The sequence below is a fragment of the Peromyscus californicus genome, unplaced genomic scaffold (genome assembly GCF_007827085.1).
Source record: "Peromyscus californicus insignis strain IS unplaced genomic scaffold, ASM782708v3 Scaffold_11__1_contigs__length_118956290, whole genome shotgun sequence".
NCBI lineage: Eukaryota > Metazoa > Chordata > Mammalia > Rodentia > Cricetidae > Peromyscus > Peromyscus californicus.
Window position 1 is genome coordinate 15,351,981 of NW_026294402.1, and position 22,332 is coordinate 15,374,312.

General features: G+C 37.8%; 1 protein-coding gene across 1 annotated transcript; it reads right to left on the reverse strand.

The window, feature by feature from the left end:
• Positions 1-8,789: 8,789 nt before the first annotated feature.
• On the reverse strand, positions 8,790-9,707 carry LOC128103070 (putative gustatory receptor clone PTE03). The gene has a single exon (XM_052727158.1). It carries the CDS (start codon positions 9,705-9,707, stop codon positions 8,790-8,792), a length of 918 nt encoding a protein of 305 aa, XP_052583118.1.
• Positions 9,708-22,332: the final 12,625 nt, after the last annotated feature.

A 22,332-nucleotide genomic window follows, 5' to 3' on the forward strand; every position in this document is an offset into this window, starting at 1 on the left:
AGAAGAATCTCAAATGACCAAAGACATTTAAGGAATTTTTCAACATCCTTAGTCATCAGGGAAATACAAATCAAAACAGCTCTGAGATACCATCTCACACCTATCAGAATGGCTAAAAATCAAAAACCCTCATAACAGCTTACATTGGAGAGGATGTGGAGCAAGGGGAACATTCCTCTACTGTTGGTGAGAGTGCAAACTTGTACAGCCACTTTGGAAATCAGTATGGTGGTTTCTTAGAAAACTGGAAATCAATCTTCCTCAAGACCCAGTATACCACTCTTGGGCATATACCCAAGGAATGCTCAATCATACCACAAAGACATGTACTCAACTATGTTCATAGCAGCATTATTCATAGTAGCTAGAACCTGGAAACAACCTACATGCCCCTCAACCCAAGAATGGATTAAGAAAATGTGGTACATATACACAATAGAGTACTACTCAGCAGTAAAAATGAAGGACATCATAAAATTTGCAGACAAATGGAATGAAACTAGAAAATATCATCTTGAATGAGGTAACCCAGACTTAGAAAGACAATCATGGTATGTACTCACTCATATGTGGGTAAAGCAAAGAATAACCAGACTATAATCCTCAGCTCCAGAGAAGCTAGCTAACAAGGAGGACTCTAAGAGGGACACATAGAACTTCCTGGGAAAGGGAAATAGATGAGATCTCCATGAGTAAACTAGAAATGAGAGGTAAGCAATGGAGGGTAGGAATGAGGGATGAGAACATAAGGGAATGGGATGGTTGAGCTGGAATAGGGATGCAGTGGGAGAGCAATGGAGAAGACACCATGATAGAGGGAGAAATCATGGGGATAGGGAGAAACCAGATGCTAGGGAAGATCCCAGAAATCCACAAAGATGACCCCAGTTTAGACTAGTAGCAATAGTGGAGAGGGTGCCTGAACTGGTTTACCCCAGTAATTAGATCAGTGAATAACCTGTCATTCTAGAGCCTTTCTCTAGTAACTGGTGAAAGCAGATACAGAGATCCACAGCCAAACACCAGGCCAAGCTCCAGGAGTACAGTCAAAGAGAGAGAAGAGGGATTCTATGGATGGGTCATCAAGATCCTGTTGGGGAAACCTACAAAGACGACCAAACCAAAGTCATGGTAACTCGTGAAATTTAGACCAACACCTGTGGAGCCTGCATGGGACTAGACCAGGCCCTCTGCATAAGCAAGACAGTTGTATAGTTTGATCTGCTTAAGGGGCCCCCAGGCAGTAGAATCAGGATCCATCCCTGGTGCATGACCTGGCTTTTTGGAGCCCACTATCTATAGTGGGACACCTTGCAGAGTCTTGACACAGGGGGCATGGCTTGGACCTGCCTCTACTGAATGTACCAGGCTCTGCTTACTCCCCATGGGAGGCCTTACCTTCTTGTAGAAGGTAATGGTGGGGTGGGGGAAGGAGATGGAGGGGCAAGAGGAGTGAAGAGGGAGACCTATGATTGGTATGTAAAATGAATAAAAAATATCTTAAGAAGAAAAAGTAGGAAGTAAACTTGAACTCACTGGCACAGGATATCACTTCCTAAATATATTCTAGTAGTATGACACTGAGAGCAACAATTAATAAATAGAACCTCCTGAAACTAAGAAGCTTCTGTGAGGCAAAGCAAACTGTAAATAAAACAAAACAAAAGCAAACATAATGAAAAAAGATATTCACCAACCCCATATCTGACAGAGGGCTGATCTCCAAAATGTATAAATAACTCAAGAAACTAGACATCAAAATACCAAACAATCCAATTAAAAATGGGGTACAGAGCTAAACAGAGAATTCTCAACAGAAGAATCTCAAAAGTCTGAAAGGTATTTAAGAAACTGCTCAACATCCTTAGTCATCAGGGAAATGCAAATCAAAATGACTCTGAGATACCATCATACACCTGTCAGAGTGGTTAAGATCAAAAATTGATAACAGCTTATGTTGGAGAAGATGTGGAGCAAGGGGAATACTCCTCCACTGTTGATGGAAGTTCAAACTTGCACAGCCACTTTGGAAATCAGTATGGTAACATCACAGAAAATTGGGAATCATTCTACCTCAATACCCAATGATACCAGTCTTTAGCACATACCCAAGTGATTACCAATCATATCACAAGTACACATGCTCAAGTATGTTCATAGCAGCATTATTTGTAATAGCCAGAACATGAAAGCAACCTAGATGCTTCTCAACCAAAGAATGAACAAAGAATATGTGGTACATATACACAATGGAGTATTGCTCAGCTGTAAAAAAACAATGACATGAAATTTGCAGCCAAATGGATGGAATTAGAAAATATCCTGAGTTGTGTAACCCAGACTCAGAAAAACAAACATGCTATGTATTCACTCATAAGTGCATACTAGATGTAAAGCAAAGGATAATCAGACTATAACCCACAGCTCCAAAGAAACTAGCTAACAAGGAGGACTCTAAGAGAGACACATGGATTTCCCTGGGAAGGGGAAATAGATGAGATCTCCAGAGCAAATTGGGGGTGAGGGGCAATAGATGGGAGGGGATGTGGGATGAGAACATGAGGGAACAGGATGGTTGAACTGGGTTAGGGATGGAGTGAGAGAGCAATGAGATAGCTTCAAAGAGGGAGACATTATAGGGTTAGGGAGAAACCTGGTGCTAGGAAAATTCCCAGGCATCCACAAAGACATCCCCAGATTAAACTACTAGCAATAGTGGAGAATGTGCCTGAACTGGACTGCTTCGGTAATCACATTGGTGAATATCCTAGCTGTCATCCTAGAGCCTTCATCCAGCAACTCATGGAAGCACATGCAGAGATCCACAGCCAAGCACCAGGCTGATCTCTAGGAGTCTAGTCAAAGACAGGGGAAAAGTATTATATGAGCATGGAGGGTCCAGATCATGATGGGGATATCTACAGAGACAACTGAACCAAGCTCATGGGAACTCACGATCTTTAGAATGACAGCTGTGGAGCTGACATGGGACCAGACTAGGCCCTCTGCATAAGGGAGACAATTGGGTAGCTTGGTCTGTTTGAGGGGCTCCTGGCAGTGAGATCAGGATCTATCCCTGGTGTATGAGCTGGCTTTCTGGATCCTATTACCTATGGTGGGGCATCTTGCTCAGCCTTGATGCAGAGGGGAGGAGCTTAGTCCCACCTCGACTGAATGTATAAGGCTTTTCTGATTCCCCACTGGAAGCCTTACCCTTTTGGAGGAGGAAAGTGGGGTGGGTCAGTGGGAAGCTGAAGGAGGATGAGAGGGGAATCTCTGGTTGGTATGTAAAATGAATAAAAAATTCTTAAAAATAATAATAAAATACATTAATGATTTAAATGAAATTTTCTTAACTTGACTGCCAATATCCAGGAGTCAAAGACAGTCTAACACAAATATTAACACTGGTCATTTGAAGCCCTCTTTTGAATTGTTGGCTGGGTATGTCCAAGAGACTCCCAAAACACACAATCTATTTCTATTGCCTTTGGTTGCCTCCAAGGGTTAAAGGTAAATCCCTATGGCTGAAGGCACTATGCCTTTGAGACACAGAGATCAGAGAATCCTCAGCTGGAACTTGCCTGAATGATTCCTCCTTGAAGACTAGCTTCCATGGAACCATAAGGCACAATGCAAGCTTCCAAAGAAGGGAAGCAAGCAAAAATTCCACCCAGCAATGGGGCATATGAATCACAACAACAACCAGCATAGCATGATAACCCTAAGGACACAGTGGTGCCACACATAGCTTTTTAGTAGCCAACACCTCTCTAATTGTCCTTAAATCCCATTAAGCAAGAGAGAAACTGTTTCTGGTACAAGAAACATAGGCAACTACCAGCACTACCCAACTGAAGTTATGGACCTTGGAGAAGAATCTAAAACTACCACTTCCTAACTACATTCTAAATATTTGTCCATACAGACAACTGTAGTCCTCACCCACAATTAAGGAAACTTCTATTTTCAACAGATGTAGACCATTACTGAGAGTCACAACATTGCAGAGTGGAGAGTAGCAAGATTATAAGAGCCAGAGGATCTGTGAGATTGCTGTAAGATTGAGTATCACATAGTAAATTCGGAGGATATGCCCATAGAAAGCTCATGAAAATGACAACTTAAATATGAGCCGAACAAGAAAAATAATAATATACACGTTTAAGTGGATGAGGGGAAGCCCATGGGGCCTGAACTCTACAATGCTGGGTGTAAGCATTACAGCTCAGATGGACAGTTATCCTGACAATTAGGAGTCAAGGAATACCACAAAGTCACATCACACAACAAACCTCACCCAAGAGATTTTTGGGGAGGGAAAAAAAACAGGAGGGTGGCTGCCTCTGCTACAGCAAGTAGCAGCAGAGAACTGAGCAGGAGGCAGGGCTTCTATAGTTTCTTGGGGGGTGGGTGGAACTTTTCAGGGTGAAGATTTCCAGGGTAGAGAATGTTGGGATTTCAGGTACAGAGATTGGGCTTTTACTATGTAGGGTGGTGGCAGGGTCCAGCAGTTAGGGTAGTTAGAGTGTTCTGTAGGTAAAAATTGACAGTTAGAGGTCCTCAGAGGAGAGGCCTGGGTACTCCTGTGGCTTGAGGAGCTATAACTGGGTGTCTGAGAAATAATCTTCCTCAAGAAGAGCATACCATTTGGATATGCAATACCAAATGGTAATCCCTGAAACATTTTTACACAATTTACATTACACAGACTAATCAGAGTATATTTATGTATTTCATAATATGCGTGTATATGCATATATGCATACAACAAAAATTAATGAAAAGGGAGTTGCATGGATTATAATGCAGTAGTAATTAACTCTCAGTTACCAATAATGCATAAGCATCCCATTAAGGAAAGAAATAACAGCTCTTCCCTGGATTAATTTAACAAAAAATGAGTCCAGAATTCTCTACTTAATGCTCCTTATGTCTTCAGTCCTCTGCATCTCTACTGTATGGGTTTGAATCTGTGGCCACCTGAAGCTTGTCTTGTGAATTGGTGGCTGTGTTACTGTGTGTCTTGTCCCTCTGTGTGTCTCTCTATAAACATGCAAATGGTGTCTGTCATGTCTCTGTGTGAGTATTGAGTGTTCCTAGCAAAGGAGTTTATTCAGGATTTATTGAACAACATAGAAAGCATCACATGATGAAAGAATTGTTTTCAAGTTCTGTATTTTCTGCTTTCAGGAAATAATAAACATGCATTGCTCTAGGTCATGGTCATGGAAGAGTACATAACTTAGGATTTCAGCTAAGCATTCTCATCACATGGGAAATTCAAAGCAAAGTTATCCTTACATTTTTCTCTTAAAGACAGCTTAAGCAAACAGTTTGAGTACACTGTAGAGTCTTAAGTCTTTTTTTTTTTTTTTTTTTTTTGGTTTTTCGAGACAGGGTTTCTCTGTGTAGCTTTGCGCCTTTCCTGGAACTCGCTTTGGAGACCAGGCTGGCCTCGAACTCACAGAGATCCGCCTGGCTCTGCCTCCCGAGTGCTGGGATTAAAGGCGTGCGCCACCACCGCCCGGCGAGTCTTAAGTCTTAAGTGACCTCTAGTTGTATTTTTAACTCTAGTCATGTGGCACAGGAAATGTTCCAGGCTGTTAGCATGCAATAGATATTCTCAGATTATCCTACTGTCACAGGAGTTCATGAATTTGAAAGAGAGAAAGTAGGCTTACCTGGGAGGATTTGGAAGGAGCAAAGTAAAGGGGGAAAACTATGCAATTATAAAAAAAATAAGATTAATAATTTTATAATATTCCATATTGAATAAACCAAGACAAAAATTTCTTCACTAAGATACAAACTTTGATAAGCTAACCCTGACAAATTTATTGGTCACATTGTGTTTAAAATGAAATGCTGGCATATATGCAGAATCTGACCCAATAAAAAGATTAACAAAAAATTAATGTATTATTTCAGTACAACTGTCTGTAATATACTTCCCAAATAAAAGTGAATAAAGGACATGCTGAACAACACAATGTCTCCTAATTTGCTTGGAAGTGTGTCTTCACCTAACCCCAGTCAAAAATCTTTGCATGCCAAAGAGTGTCATATTTCATCAATATTAAATAGACAATTCTAAACATGATCTTTATTGTTAAAATTGCATTTATATATTACTAATCACATTATTGACACATATGAATTGCACAGGTTACTCAATTCTTTATAATATTTCCATACATGTATACATTAGACATCATCATTTCCAGTTTCCTACGTGTTCCCCTATCTTCTTTACTCATGCCTAATACCACAGTAATGTAACAGTTGCACACTACTGGATCCAGAACTATTAAAAAAACTATTCTGGATGATGGATGTCTACAGAAACTAGTAGAATAATGATCTGTATGCTAGTTCAGGAACTGTCCTGAAGAAATGTTTGTAAGAACTAATTGGAACAGACATCACTGTGAGAAATCTTGAAAATTCTCAGAGTTCCAACATTAAATGCAGCGTCTATATGTATATTTTCTTCATTTTACTATACTTTCATTTAAAAACTTTAATCCATGCATACAAAACTCTACCTAGAAGTTCTCACTATTTTTATTAAAAAAAACTTTTCATTTTCTACAATCCATAGTATTGGAATTAGTAATCCAGACATAATGATTGAGTAATCCAGATATAACAATTGAAGGAGGAAGTGAAAATCAGTCATTTATCATGAGTAATAAATGAGAAGGCATCAACATTAGTCAAATGCCTAGTAAATGTCTATGACATTTGTCAATAGTTCTACTCAGAATAATGAACACTATTAAAACTATAATCAACACAGTTTGCTTGTGAAGCAAACCTGCAAATAAATATCTGATAGAAATGTAATTTATCACCAAAAGAACAGGATACATTTTAAAACACTGATAAATTTTTTGGATTCTACAAGTGCATGTTTCTGCAAAGACTGTGGACAGTTCATAGACCAAGTAATGGTCATGAACCATGTAGATGCTGTTTAATGACTCATGATAACCTCATCTTTCTGACCAGAAATTCATTTAGAAATGAGTACATAGCAGGTTCTGGAGGATGATATGTGAAAGGGTGATTTTTAGATGATCTTTAGAGAACATTGTTTCTCTTAATAGAGAATTTTGATAAACAGCACTCAAGCAAGATATAATATCTGTTATACCAGCAATAGACCAGATATCAGCAGGGTAAAACAGCCTTAGAAAGAATATAACCAAAAGAAGAATGAACCTGATTAGGATATATCTGGATGTGCCTTCCTGGACTTTAATTTACTCTAAATGACTATCTTGAGTCAGTAAAATTCTAATATTTTTTTGAAAATATTATATATAAGTATTATATTTACACCATTCTCCCCTTCTTCTCCCTGACAGTCCTCTTCTGTCTGTCTCCCCTACTCCTTTTCAAATTCAGAATTTTATTGTTTAATTATTGTTAATATATGTATATATATATTAATGAAACCTGCTGTGTTCATTTAGTGTTATTCATATGTATATACAATTGGGGCTGACTTCTTGTGATCAGATCACCTAGGAAGAGACTCATTCCTGGAGGAGAATAATAGTCTCTCTTTCAGCTGACAGTTTCCTGAAGCTGTAGCTCTTTATCTAGGGACTGTGTCTTATGAGATGTCCTTCATCCATATTGGCATGCTAATGTTGTTATCATTATTCAAGTCTTCTTTAGATGACCACATTATTGATATTTCCTGGGAGCAGCTTTCATGCCATGTAAAGGGCACACTGTCTTGTAGCAGAGGTCCTGATTATCTGCTACTTACAAATTCCCTCCCCCATTTTTTGTGATGTTTCTTGAGCCTTCAATGTAGGGGTTGTACTTTTTATGTATTGAGATTTGGTATCACACAGCTGGTTGTTCTTTTCATTTTGGCCAGTTGTTTCTTTCTCTAATGCTCTTAATCTGCCACAAAAAGAAGTTTCTTGGATGAGAGGTGAGAGTTACACTTATATGTAGGTATAGGGATAAATATTTAGAATGTGTTTAGAAATTATACTACATTAGAGAATTTACAGTAGGAGATTCTCCTCTAGAATAATCAGATAAGACTTCTTGCTCCCCATTTGTCCTATTTCTACCTTCATAAAACATGTAAGTTGCTGCTACCTTTGCATAGAAACTCAAAGCTTTATAGCCCTATCAATAAATGTAATTCATAATATAGAGTAGCTTCATGGATGGAGAATACAAGTGCAGGAAGTATTGCTCTTATAGAGTAAACAGCCACTAAAGAACCCTCAGCTTTCAGCATCGTCTCACAACAACACATAGCTCTTCCATTCTTTTTTCAGTTCAACAGAAGCTTCTACAGATAATTCAGCATTGTAGCCTCAGTGAAAAATTCCGATTAATATGGGTATTAAGTCAACTTATTAGAATAAATTCAGGAAGTTATATATAGTATGGCAATACCCATGAGTATGTAGTGGATTCAATAAAATAAAATAGTCATTTAGCTTAATTTTAATGTAATACTGCAAATAATATAATGAGTAACCTGCCCCTGATAATTATATCCAGAATCCATTGTTCAGAGTTTGCTTCTGTAGACACTACTCAAGAAATTAATGTCAAAATTTCCACATAGTACTTCAAAATTTCCACAAACCAGAGAAGACCAACATAAACCCTTAGATATTATGGTATCTAGTCACTATTCTAAGACAAACAAATGGTTGAGGAGTTGCTGTTTAGCTCTCCCAGTGTTCCCTGAGTCATTTCAGAAGGCCAGGTTCAAAGCTATGATGCAATATTAAGAAAACAGATGTTTAGATAATTTTCCTCAAAGCTTTCTTCATATCTCTGTTCCTCAGACTATAGATAAATGGGTTCAGCATTGGAGGGAGCACAGTATACATCAGCGATGCCACAGAAGTCTCTCTGTGTGACTCTGTAAATGCAGAACTAATATATACACCAAAAGCTGTCCCATAGAACAAGGAAACAACTGACAGATGAGACCCACATGTTGAGAAAGCTTTATACCTACCTCCTGGTGATGGCATTCTCAGGATGGAAGAGATAATTTTAAAATAAGAGAAAATGATCCCTAGTAGGGGCACACCACCTAATGCACTAGTCACTGTATATACCAGAATGTTATTGATGAGAGTGTCAGAACATGCAAGCTTGATGACCTGATCAAGTTCACAGAAGAAGTGGGGAATTTCAAGATATGTACAGAAAGATAGACGCAAAATCATTAAACCATGCAGAAGGGCATCCATAATGCTAATGCACAAAGAGAATAAAATCATCAGAAAACACAGGTGGAATTTCATGACAGATGTGTAGTGAAGTGGAGTGCAGATAGCCACATAACGGTCATAAGCCATTGCTGCAAGTAGAAAGTTTTCCATTCCAGCAAAAAGTAAGACAAAGCTGAGCTGGGTAATGCAGCCTGTGTAACTGATGGCTTTGCTCTGTCTCTGAAGGTTTACCAGCATCTTAGGGACAGTAGTGGTGCTGAAGCAGATATCAGTGAAGGATAAGTTAGAGAGGAAGAAGTACATTGGAGTGTGGAGGTGGGAGTCAGAGACAATGGCCAGGATGATGAGCAGGTTCCCAAAAACTGTTACAAGGTACATAAGCAGGAACAGTCCAAAGAGAAGGGGCTGAAGTTCTTGATCCTCTGAGAGTCCCAAGAGAAAGAATTCTATTACATCTGTCTGGTTTTCTAATTCCATAATTTGCTAGAGTCTGAAGGGGAAAACACAGACGATTGGTCACAAATGCAAAGGTACAAGCTTATTTTGACTTTTGCTCTCATTCCTCACCCCCACACTCTGACTTCTACTTCTTGTCTTTGTATCCTTCTCTTTGCTACATTACTTTATTGTAGTGATCGACTTTTCTTATATTCAAGAACCAAATAAGAATAAAAAATTATATGTAGTTTTTAAACTAAAACATCTCCAAAGTCTCAGGAATTAAAAAAAAGCATACTAAATCTAAACAAAATATAGCCTTAATTGGTATTTTACATTGGACACATCTAAGTTTGGCTTTAGGGTCCAGTTTGTAAACATGAAAATAGTTCTCAATTGTGTCAGATGTTTCCATTCTCTCATTCATATAACAGAAAATCATTATAAAATTTTAATTTAATGTTGAAAGGACGAACATGAGAAAACAAAATGAAAATCTTTAATAAAAGTATTTGACATGTAATTGTCATTTAGCATGTCTGCTGTGATTTATTTTTGCCATAAACATGATCAGACCACTTTTCACAATATAGTATACAAGAGAAGTGATGGGTTTAACAAGACAAGATATAAAAGAAGCCCTACACAAAGAATTATTGGCAACTGAGGAAATTTGTGAGTGATAAAGGTAGTCTTCTCACTGGAGGAGCATAACAGTTGGTTGTAGTGCCAAAAAAAATCACCCCTGAAAAAATGCATACAAGTAACATTATAGGGACTGAACACATTGTATTTAGGAATATACATTCATATGCATGTACATATATTTGTGCAATAACAATTAGTGAAAAAAGAGGCCATTAATTTGAAAGAGAACAGGGAAGGTATATTGGAGTGTTTGGAAGTAGAAAGAGAAGGGATATATGTTTTAATTCTATTATAGTCTCAAAAATAAAAATTAAAAAGAATCAAAAATAGAACATCTTTAAAATAATAATATCAAATTTAAGTGAAGAATCATGTATTAAAATTACCATTGAGAATATTGTGTGCAGAGAAGCAAGAAAAGTACTCAATTCAATAAATAGCACTGATGCTAGTATTTTCTCACGTGCATACAGTAACACCAAATTATAAAAATTATAGTTGCCATATCAATGTAAATAATTATTCTAATACATACGTAATTTTCCTAACAGGAACCTATAGTATAATAAACTTTGAAAACATTTTAAATAACTTAATTATAATATCTTATAAAATATTTAAACTACTCACAAAAATGCTGAAAGCAATAAAATCAACAATAGCACTAAATTAGAATATGTTGAATATTTTGGCTAAGTGTTATTAAACATGAAATGACACACATTTATTTCTCTAGATCATGTGTGAATTATGCATTTTTGTGTCTTCAAGGGAATGCAGAAGTTAAAATTCTCTATTCTCTTAAGATTTTCAGGGCACTTAATTTTTTAAATTTATGAACAATGTCTTTGCTTTTCATTTTAATTCCATTTGCTGTCTATGCCTATTCTCATTTATTTAATAATATGTTTTTCTCTACATCATTAATAGTAATTTGATTTATTGTAGAGCTTATGTACATTTATCTATTTTGTCCAATAGGACATTTATAAGATTATATTAATATGTAAATACTCAAATGTGAAATCTGCAGGATTATTTAGAATAACATATTAAGAATAATTAAATTATATGATGTATTTTTTCTCTGTGAAAGGATAAAATGGAGTGCAATGTAAAGGATACATTAAATTATTATATTTAATTTTGTAGAGAAAAAACAGATCTGGTGGCAAAAGTATCATAATTGACTTATGGACATAATTCGATATGATTGTCTTACCTGTACTCAGAGTTCTTACTTTTAAAATATGAATATCTGATGAATACAAAAATGTTTATACTAATGTGTAGCCTTGCAGTCAGCTTTTATTAATAATACAAGAGAACAACGTCATTCAAGATTTTGTCTAATTTTTTTTCAGAGTCAATAAGTGAAAACTTGGATATCACTTCACTATGTAATTTGGCCAATGTCAAATGATTGATAACTCAGTTAATCATGGAAGATCCTTCACACAGTGGAAAGAGTAGATTAGCATTGAGATTAGATTTAGTATAAAAAATTAGCAGAATGAAAGTTGCTCAAATATTGGCATAGAAGTAGCAGCAAGCATGAGAAGATAACTGACAATTATGCAGATATCTGGAATTTCCTTATCCCACACATTCCTGAATTGAACTATAGATTTGGCCTGTCAGTAGTACTGAAGATAATGAAAGTGATTTCAGATTACCTGGGTTTCAAGACTAGAGAATGACATTCAGTTCTTCCTTGGATTTCAGGGAAAAAATATGAAAGCTTTGTTATGGGGAGCACAGAAAGACAGGGAGGTACAGTGACCTTGTGAAGAAAGGTTAGTCACCAAGAGTGGTGGTCAGGAAAGCTACCTACTACCTGTACAAAACTAATAAGTAGATGGTCACCAGTAGACTACATGCAGTCTGCATGGCCCTTGGGGATTAATATCCAGAGTTCCTCATTAGTCAGACACTTCCATTCCCATGTGATTACAAGGCAGCACAAATATTTATGGAACAAACCTGAATAAAGGTAAGCATTGCTTTGGGGGTTTCTTCCAACACACAGGACAAGTGGATACCTTCTTCCTCCTACCCGCTTTCTCTCACATGAAATTCAATTACCCTTTGCAAACATCGGAACATCTTTACTTTGTTACTGAATTTTTGACATTTCCCTATCTTAACCACAATACAAGAAGTATAGAAAATACAGTTACTCTTGCAAATATTATATATATGTGTGTATGTGTGTGTGTGTGTGTGTGTGTGTGTGTGTGTGTGTGTGTGTGTATACATTAAATACAAGTGGTAGTAAGGAGACTGTGTGGAAAACATTTTATTTTTTCACTTTTAATTAAAATATGATTACATTGCTTACCTTCTTTTCTCTTCCTAGTCCCTCCAATATTACCCCCATTCTCAAATTTATATCATCTTTTTATTCAACTATTAATGTGCAAAAATATATAAATAAAGCCTGATTAGTGTGTTGTTTTTGCTAAAAACTTTGTATAGAATAGCCAATCAGCGTGCTTAGCACTGGGAGAGGGTAATTCTCTTCCTCTCAGCAGTCATTAGTTGTCTGTACTTCTTTGCCCATGCATAGAGCCCATGGTATTTTTCCCTTCTGTGTTGCTGTATCTTTGTCCTTGTTTTGGTCTTCTTTATTCAGTCATTTCTATAAAGGACAGTCATACAACAGATTTCCTAAAAATCTGACTACTAAAATATATCTGTTCCCTCCTCCACAATATTCTCTGAGCTATAGATAGAGATGCTATGATGCAGATTGCCAGAGTCCAGCTCCAGATGAGGGCAGGGTCTAGAGATGGGTGTATGCAAGAGCAGTGACAGAGGAATCAGACATGGGATATGTCTTAGTTTCATTTTAGGAGAGATGGACAAAGAAGAAACACAGGAGTCATCCCCAATGGGACAGGTCTCAGCAGAGGATGTAAGGAGTTGATGAGACAAGGAAGTGAGCCAGGCCATGGTGGTCAGGAGAATCTTGCAGCATGACTGACTAGCAGCCAGAATGTTTTTTTATTTATACAGAATTTAGTAAGCAGGGATACATTCATAATGTTCCAAAACATAGATCATATTGTTTTTGGATGTTTTGCTCATCTTTTTGTCATCATTAATAAACTATAATGGAACAGAGTTATCACTTCCAATCATTTTCCTCAAGTTTTGACATCATTAATAAACAGAGTTATCATTCTTACTCATTAACCCCATAAACCAATTTTTGAGAATCTAGAGGCATATGACAGCCTGTGCTCAGGCTGGTAACTTTGGTTGCTCCAAGGACACTAGACCAAAACAAAAATCTTCAAGCTACTCTGAGCATTTTGCCACGTCCCAAGCAGTGTATTATTAACTCTTAGTGGTCAAAGAGCCCAGAAAAAATCCCCAGGCCAAAGCAGTTATTATTCAAATTCTGGCATAATACAATCAATGTTCACATTTATAACTTTAGAGAATTTGTCTATATGTCTAATCCTGGCATTCTGTTGTTCCTAGGTCATGTGACATTATATGGCTCTGCATAAGCTAACTTTTCTAAGAGAGGGAGGTTCTGACATTTCCTACTTTTATCATCTTTCCACTCCATACTTTGCTCATCAATATGTCTCTGTCTAGGTCAGAGTTGTATGCCACATAATTGTCTGAGTGTACAGTAGGAAGAGGCTTGTAATCTGAACTGTGGCCAACTCCTCCAGCCCACCAGATCTTGTTGAGCTTTTTGAGTTTACTCTGTTTTGAGTACCTTGTTCCTATGTAAGTATAGTGACAGATGTTTCAAGAATGTCTCCTAGCCTCATGAAGAGACCTCTGGCTTCTTTGTGTGTCACAACCTCCAAGGCGTAAGGAAAACCTTCAAGTAGATAAGGATATCTCCCTAAAACCAGGGGGAATAGTATGATCAGGACTGTCCTGGGGAAACAAAGAAGCAACATTCCTGGGAGAAGGCATAAATGATTCATAAGAAATTTCCATCAACCCAATATCCCCAAATTGTACAAATATTAAAAGTGCCCAAGTATGTAACAGGTGGAGATGAAAACCAAAGGTAACATAGCAGCCATCAAGTGACTCATCTTTGCTAGATCTTTGTCAAGCAACTGTGCTCGCTTTATGACTTCTGCCATTCCATTCAGATGTGGCTGTGCCAGCAGATATACTCACTGAAGCTACACAATCTGTTCATCTTAGTACTGTCTCTGTAGTGATTTCCACTTGATGGACAGAGAATCTTCTTTGAAGGAGTGAGAGTCATATTTATCTATGACTATAGGGATAACATTTAGAATATAGTTAAGGAATTATGCAGACAAGAAAACTAGGAGTAGTAGATTCTCTCCTAGGGTCCATAATGTCTCTACTCCCAAGCAGTTGGCTAAGTTTCTTGTAGCAAGCATAGTGTTTCTGTGGTTAACAGGGCCTTCAGTCCAGTAAGATAGCTGTTGGCTACCACCAATGTGTAAGTCTCACCATTGCACTTTTTAAATTTTTTATTTTCATTAATCAATTTTTTCATCCTGATCACAGTTTTCCTTCCCTCCCTCCTTGCCTCCCAGTCCCTCCCCAACAACCTTCCCTCCTCTCCCATCCACTTCTTCTCCTTTCTCTTCAGAAAAGGGCAGGCCTCCCATGCATATTCAACAGTCATAGTATATCAAGTTTCAGTAAGACTAGGTCCCTTCTCTCCTATTAAGGTCCACCACAATTGCACTTTCATGAATATTTTGCCATCCTGGTCATTGTTATGGTTTGTAGGGGGTCACAGCTGACTAAGACTATTAATTGTTTCCCTCCATTGGGAGCTGGCATAGTACATTCTGGTACTATGGAAGCTAGACTGTACCCAAAAAAAAGGCCTTCAGGTTATATCCAGCTCAGATAATATAGTCCTTGACCTATATGCACAGTGACTTCAGCAACAGAGGCTTACCTTCAACCTCTGAGAGGCATCAATGGACAACAACAATAGCCTATATTATTTGGGGAACCTTTCAAACTATATCGACCAACCATTCAAAGTTGAATTTTCTCACGCCTGGTACTGAGGTTTTTGTTAGTCTATGATGCTTGTGTGGAGCATTTTCAGCACAAGTGGTATAATTCCATTTACCTTATATATCTTATATATTTGTGTATATACATACCCATATATGTATTATGTATAATTTTAGGTAAAGATAAAATAATATGATTCCTGAAGCATTTGTCAAACAAGTTGGATGTTATCTGTACTCCTCCCTCCTTCTTCAGTTGTTTTGATCTCCTTTCTCCCTCTTCAGGCCATCTTCCTTCCTATTTTTAACATTGTACTATGTGTATCCTGTTACACCATTAAAAGTCACCCTGCACCATACCTTTGCTAGTTTCCAGGGTTACTCCATGTCGCATACTTAACGTCCAAAGATTTGGAACTAGGAACCACAGCTTCTCAGTTTCAGTATTGCAGGTCTTATGTGATAATCATTGATTTGTTATATGTTTTCTCCAGCCAGAGATATGTGGATCTAATTTAGTCCTCTACACATGAATATAGGGTCTCCCTGCATCATTTGTTGAAAAAGTTCTCATTTTATGTTGGATTTTGTCATCTTTGTCAAAAATTAAAGAACTGTACCTGTATAGCTTTGTTTCACAGGGTCTCCATTAGGCTTCATGATATTGTTATCTGTTATGGTCCCAGTTTCATATTACCTTTGTCATGTGATTCTGCACTGTAATTTGGGGCACATTATGATGCTTAGAATTATTTTGACTATCCTGTAGCTTTTCTATATGGATTTTAACATTTTCTAAGTTATATACTTTTAAAACTGTTTTGTCAATTTATTCACCATATGTATTTTGCAATCCTTACATCACTTTATAGCAATAGCTCCTTAATTTTATTTCTCAAGGCAATTCCATTAATTGAATGTTCACTGATATGTTCACCAATTCACCTATTGCTAGAGAATTGAGTTGTCCTCAGCAGTCAGTTATTACAATTAAAACTAATTTTAACATTTAGATATGGATCTTTTCATGGACACATACTTCTATTTCTACGTGATGTACAATAAAAAGAGAAATACAAATCACTAGTTAGATATAGTACTATTTTATTTGAAACTGACCAATGTCCTTTTTAACATGGTTACACCATTAGGTATTTTTACCAGAGTTCTAAGAAAAATTTCATTTCTCTGTATATGTGTTGTACATGGAACTGTTAGTTTTTATTTTTCTATTTATATTAGTGTATAGTCTTTGCAACAAATTATAGGCTTCATTAAGACAATTTCATACGTGTAAATAAGTCACTGTGTTCATATTCATTCTTCTTTTGTTTAAATTTATCATTCCTTCTCATGAGCCATTGCTTTTCTAAGAGTTTATATTTTTATTATTCAAATTTAATTTGCATATCTCTAATAACCAATGAAATTAAGGATTCTTTCATGTGCTTCTTCACCAAATGTATACTTAAATTTCTTCTTTTTCTTTTCTTTTCTTTTTTTTTTTTTGGTTTTTCAAGACAGAATTTCTCTGTGTAGTTTTGGTGCCTGTCCTGGATCTTGCTCTATAGACCAGGTTGGTTTTGAACTCACAGATACCCACCTGGCTCGGCCTCCTAGTGCTGGGATGAAAGGCATGTGCCATCACCACCCAACTTAAATTTCTAAATATTAATTAATTTGTTTATTTATTCATGTTTATATAGATATGAAGTCTTCATGTATGTGAGTTTTAGTAGTTGTTCAGAGTTATTAGCCATGGGCTTCTTTATAACATGAAATTGTCATAATCAAAGAGAGAAATTTAGTGTAAAAATACCCACGTAACAAGTAATTATTCAGGCAAAACTGAAAGAAAATTTATGGGTGACAAAAATTAGCGATGTTTAAATAAGTTAAAACAAATTATAGGTAAATAATTCAACTTGTTTGTAAATGCAGTGGGAATGGAATGAAACAACAGGTATGTAATATTGAAAGAGGCCACTTAAAATTTTATTTAGTCTGAATGGAAACACATGAACTATGAACCAATGGCTGAGGGGTCCCCACTGGATCAGGCCCTCTGAATGGATGAGACAGTTGATTGGCTTGATCTGTTTGGGAGGCACCCAGGCAGTGGGACCAGATCTTGTGCTCATTGCATGAGTTGGCTGTTTGAAACCTGGGGCCTATGCAGGATTGTTTGGCTCGGCCTGGGAGGAGGGGACTAGACCTACCTGGACTGAGTCTACCAGGTTGACCTCAGTCTGTGGGGAAGGCTTTGCCCTGGAGGAGATGGGAATGGGGGGGGGGGGTTGGGGGGAAGGTGAGGGGGACGGGAGGGGGGAGAACAAGGGAATCCGTGGCTGATATGTAGAACTGAATTGTATTGCAAAATAAATTAATAAAAAAAAAAAAAAAAGAATATAAGCTTGCAAGAAGTATCTAAGGTAGACTTAAGACTTGTAGTAATAAGCTTGCAAAGATGCTAGTTGTAAAAGATGAATATAAGAAGTAAATACGAAACATATTTGCTAAAGTAGTCTTATAGTTTCCTTAAGAAGTATAAATAAGTATGTGTTATATGTGAGTTTGTAAAAAAGTGTAAATGTTGAGTGTGAGTTTATGCTTAAGCATATGTCATATATGAGCTTGTGAAAAAGTGTAAGTGTTGAGTGTGAGTCCATGCTCAGTGTATATGGTGAAAAAAACTGAGACACAGAAGACAGTGTCCTAGTAGAGTGCAAAGTAGGCAGTCTGAGCGATTTCAAAAACTCCAGAAGCCACTAAGAAGATAAGAATGGCAGACACCAGAACCAGCACAAGGCATTTGCAGCTGAGATCCATGGAAAATCAACACAACACAGAAAAACCTGAACTAACATAAAAAACAGTGCAGTTTAGAATACTACTGTAACTAAAAAGATCTCTGTCCATGAGAACAAAAGTTGCAGAGACACTTGTTTGAACTAAAATTGTTAACTGCAAAAAGTTTTGGGAAGTGAAAGTCTGATACCAGAATTTACTTTTTTTGAACTTTTTGTACATAAAAAAAAAAAAAACAAGATAAAACTACAAAAAGGAATTGCTATGGATTTCTTAATATTTGGAAGGCTAGTACTAGAATGTATTTGAGTTTTGGGACTTAAGAAATGAAATGAACAATAGTGAATTCATTGCTATGGACAATTTTGAGTTTACTTATAGACCTAGGAACTGTTTTCTAGAAATATTTGTGTTAAAAATGGAACTGTTTAAATGAAGAAATTTATTTCTACCTAGATTTAAGATGCGTTTTTGTGTGTGCATATATGCTTTATTAACTGGTTACTCATGAATTGTTTTATGGAACTGTTTATGTAAAAATGGAATTATATGTGGACCACTCTGGACCAATGGAACCAAACTGAAGACCCTGGCATTAATCCACACACCTATGAACATATGATTTTTAACAAAGAATCCAAAACTGTACAATGGAAAAAAGAAAGCATCTTCAACAAATGGTGCTGGCATAACTGGATGTCAACATGTAGAAGACTGCAAATAGATCCATATCTGTCATCATGCACAAAACTTAAGTCCAAGTAGATCAAAGACCTCAACATAAATCCAGTTACTCTAAACCTGATAGAAGAGAAAGTAGGAAGTAGTCTTGAATGCATTGGCACCAGAGATCACTTCCTAAATATAACACCAGTACCACAGACACTGAGAGAAATGATTAATAAATGGGACCTCTAGAAACTGAGAGGCTTTTATACACTAAAGGACAAGGTCAATAAGACAAAATGACAGCCTACAGAATGGGAAAAGATCTTCACCAACCCCACATCTGACAGAGGGCTGATATCAAGAATGTATAAAGAACTCAGGAAATTAGATATCAAAAAACCCAACAGTCCAAATTAAAAAATGGGCTATAGAGCTAAACAGAGAATTCTCAACAGAGGAAGCTCAAATGGCTGAAAGACATTTAAGGAATTGCTCAACATCCTTAATCATCAGGGAAATGCAAATCAAAACGACTCTGAGATACCATCTTACACCTGTCAGAATGGCTAAGATCAAAAACACTGAAGACAGCTTATGTTGGAGAGGATGTGGAGCAAGGGGAACTCTCCTCCACTGTTGGTGGGAATGCAAACTTGTATAGCCACTTTGGAAATCAATATGGTGCTCTCTTAGAAAATTGGCAATCAACCTCCCCCAAGACCCAACTATACCACTCTTGGGCATATACCCAAGACTATGTTTATAGCAGCGTTATTTGTAATAATCAGAACCTGGAAACAACCTAGATGCCCTTCAACTGAAGAATGGATAAATAAAATGTGGTACATATACACAATGGAGTACTACTCAGCAGAGAAAAACAATGACATCATGAGGTTTGCAGACAAATGGATGGAACTAGAAAAAATCATCCTGAGTGAGGTAACCCAGACTCAGAAAGACAAACATGCTATGTACTCACTCATAAGTGGATACTAGATGTAAAGCAAAGGATAACCAGACTGCAGCTCACAACTCCAGGGAGGCTACCTAATAAAGAAGACCCTAAGAAAGACACAAGGATTGCCCAGCGCAGAGAAATGATTGAGATCTACATGAACAAACTGGGGGTGGAGGGGGGTAATGGAGGGCAATAGTCAGGGGAAAGAGAGCTTAGGGGAGTGGGAAGTCCCAGCTGGATCAGGAACAGAGTGGGAGAACAAGGAAAGATACCATGATAAATGAAGACCCCATGGGAATAGGAAGAAGCAGAGTACTAAAGAGGTCCCCAGAAATCCACAAAGATATCTCCACTATAGACTAGTGGCAATGGTGAGAGGGTGCCTGAACTGACCTACTCTGGTGATCTGATGACCAAACACCTGTGGGAGCCCGTTCTTGGGTTCCTCGTGGCTTTACCCAGCAGGTCCACATAGAGGATGATTAGGACCGCGGGCCTGAGTGCAGGTGTCTGAGATGATCTGCACTTGGCTGTGCTGGGGGAGGAGGTCTTTTGCTCCACCCCTTGGCGTCTCTATAAAAAACCTGGGGCAGAGACAGTCGGGGCCTGTTGGAATAGGTTCCAGGCCCTCTTGAGGCTATCCTTTATTTTCTATCTGTTTATCTCTGCGATATTCTCCGCAATAAATCCTTCTATCTAATATTTCCTGCTGCTCGCACTCAAGAAAACTCTGGGGAACTGTGGGGGTGGTTGGGTAAATGCCCCACAAACACCCTAACTGTCAGATGCAGAGATCCACAGCCAAACCTCAGGTGGAGCTCCAGGAGTCCAATTGGTGAGAGCGAGGAGGGATTATATGAACAAGAGATATCGAGACCATGATTGGAAAAAGCACAGGGACAAATAGCCAAACTAGTGGAAACACATGAACTGTGAACGAATAGCTGAGGAGCCCCCATGGAACTGGACCAGGTTTTCTGGATAAGTGCGACAGTTGATTAGCTTGAACTATTTAGGAGGCTTCCAGGTAGTGGGACCAGGACTTGTCCTTGGTACATGAGCTGGCTTTTTGGAACCTAGGGCCTATGCTGAGACACTTTGCTCAGCCTTGGTGCAGGGAGGAGGGGACTGGACCTGCCTCAACTGAATCGACCAGGCTGAACTGAATCCCCAGGGGAGTCCTTGCCTTGGAGGAGGTGGAAATGGTGGGTGGATTGGGGGGAAAGGGGTGGGAGAGAGGAGGACAGGGGAATCCATGGCTGATATGTAAAATTAAATTAATTATAAAATAAAAATATTTACTAAAAAAGAGTTTGCTTTGAGATGTAAGATTGAGAGAATTGTAAATATGTATAGCAATATTTATGTTAATCTGTTAATGGTAATGATGAAGCTAAGGGATTCTTTAAGTTTGCAATAGCATTAAGAGTTTTTGGTTTAGAAAGGGCTTGATGCAGCTAAAAACTGCTGTAGTCACCTTAGACCTAATCCAAAAGAGAAATGCCATCTTTATCATCCTCTACTCCCATGCTGGGAGGTGTTACAGCTATGGAGATTGCTGTGAGCTCTTAATAAAGAGTTATTTTTTATATATTAAGAAAGGGGGACCTGTGGGAGCATGTTTTCAGGTTCCTTGTGGCTTTACCTAGCAGGTCTGCATAGAGAGGATGATTGGACCACAGGCCTGACAGCAGGTGTCTGAGATGGTCTGCACTTTGCTGTGCTGCGGGAGGGGTCTTTTGCTCCACCCCCTTGGCATTTCTATAAATACCATAGGGCAGAGACAGGGAAGGCCCATTGGAATAGGTTCCAGGCCCTCTTGAGGCTATCCTGTATTTTCTATCTGTTTATCTCCACATTCTAAATCCTTCTACCTAATATTTCCTGCTGCTCACACTCAAGAAAACTCTGGGGAACTGTGATGGGGTTGGTGAGTAAACACCCCCCAAGAAACTCAAAGTGAGCCCACTAAAATCAGGAACAAGACAAGACTGTCCACTCTCCCCATATGTATTCAGTATAGTATTGAAATTCTAGATAGAGCAGTAAGACAACAGCTTGGTTTGGGCATAAAAACCAACATGTGGACCAATGGAATCTAACTGAAGACCCTGGCATTAACCCACACAGCTATGGACACCTGATTTTTGACAAAGAAGCCAAAACTGTACAATGGAAAAAAGAAAGCATCTTCAACAAATGGCATAACTAGATGTAAACATGTAGAAGACTGCAAATAAATCCATATCTATTGCCATGCACAAAACTCAGGTCCAAGTGAATCAAAGACCTCAACATAAATTCAGCTACACTGAGCCTGATAGAAGAGAAAGTAGAAAGAAGCCTAGAACACATTGGCACAGAGAACCACTACCTAAATATAACATCAGTAGCACAGACACTAAGAGCAAAAATTATTAAATGGGACCTACTGAAACTGAGAAGCTTCTATAAAGCAAAGAACTTGATAATTAACACAAAACAATGGTCTACAGAATGGGAAAAGATCTTCACCAACCCCACATCTGACAGAGGGCTGATCTCCAAAATATATAAAGAACTCAAGAAACTAGACATCAAAATACCAAACAAT

Excerpts from the sequence above, each read along its gene's own strand:
- LOC128103070 (XM_052727158.1), bottom strand. The coding sequence starts at position 9,707 with ATGGAATTAGAAAACCAGACAGATGTAATAGAATTCTTTCTCTTGGGA.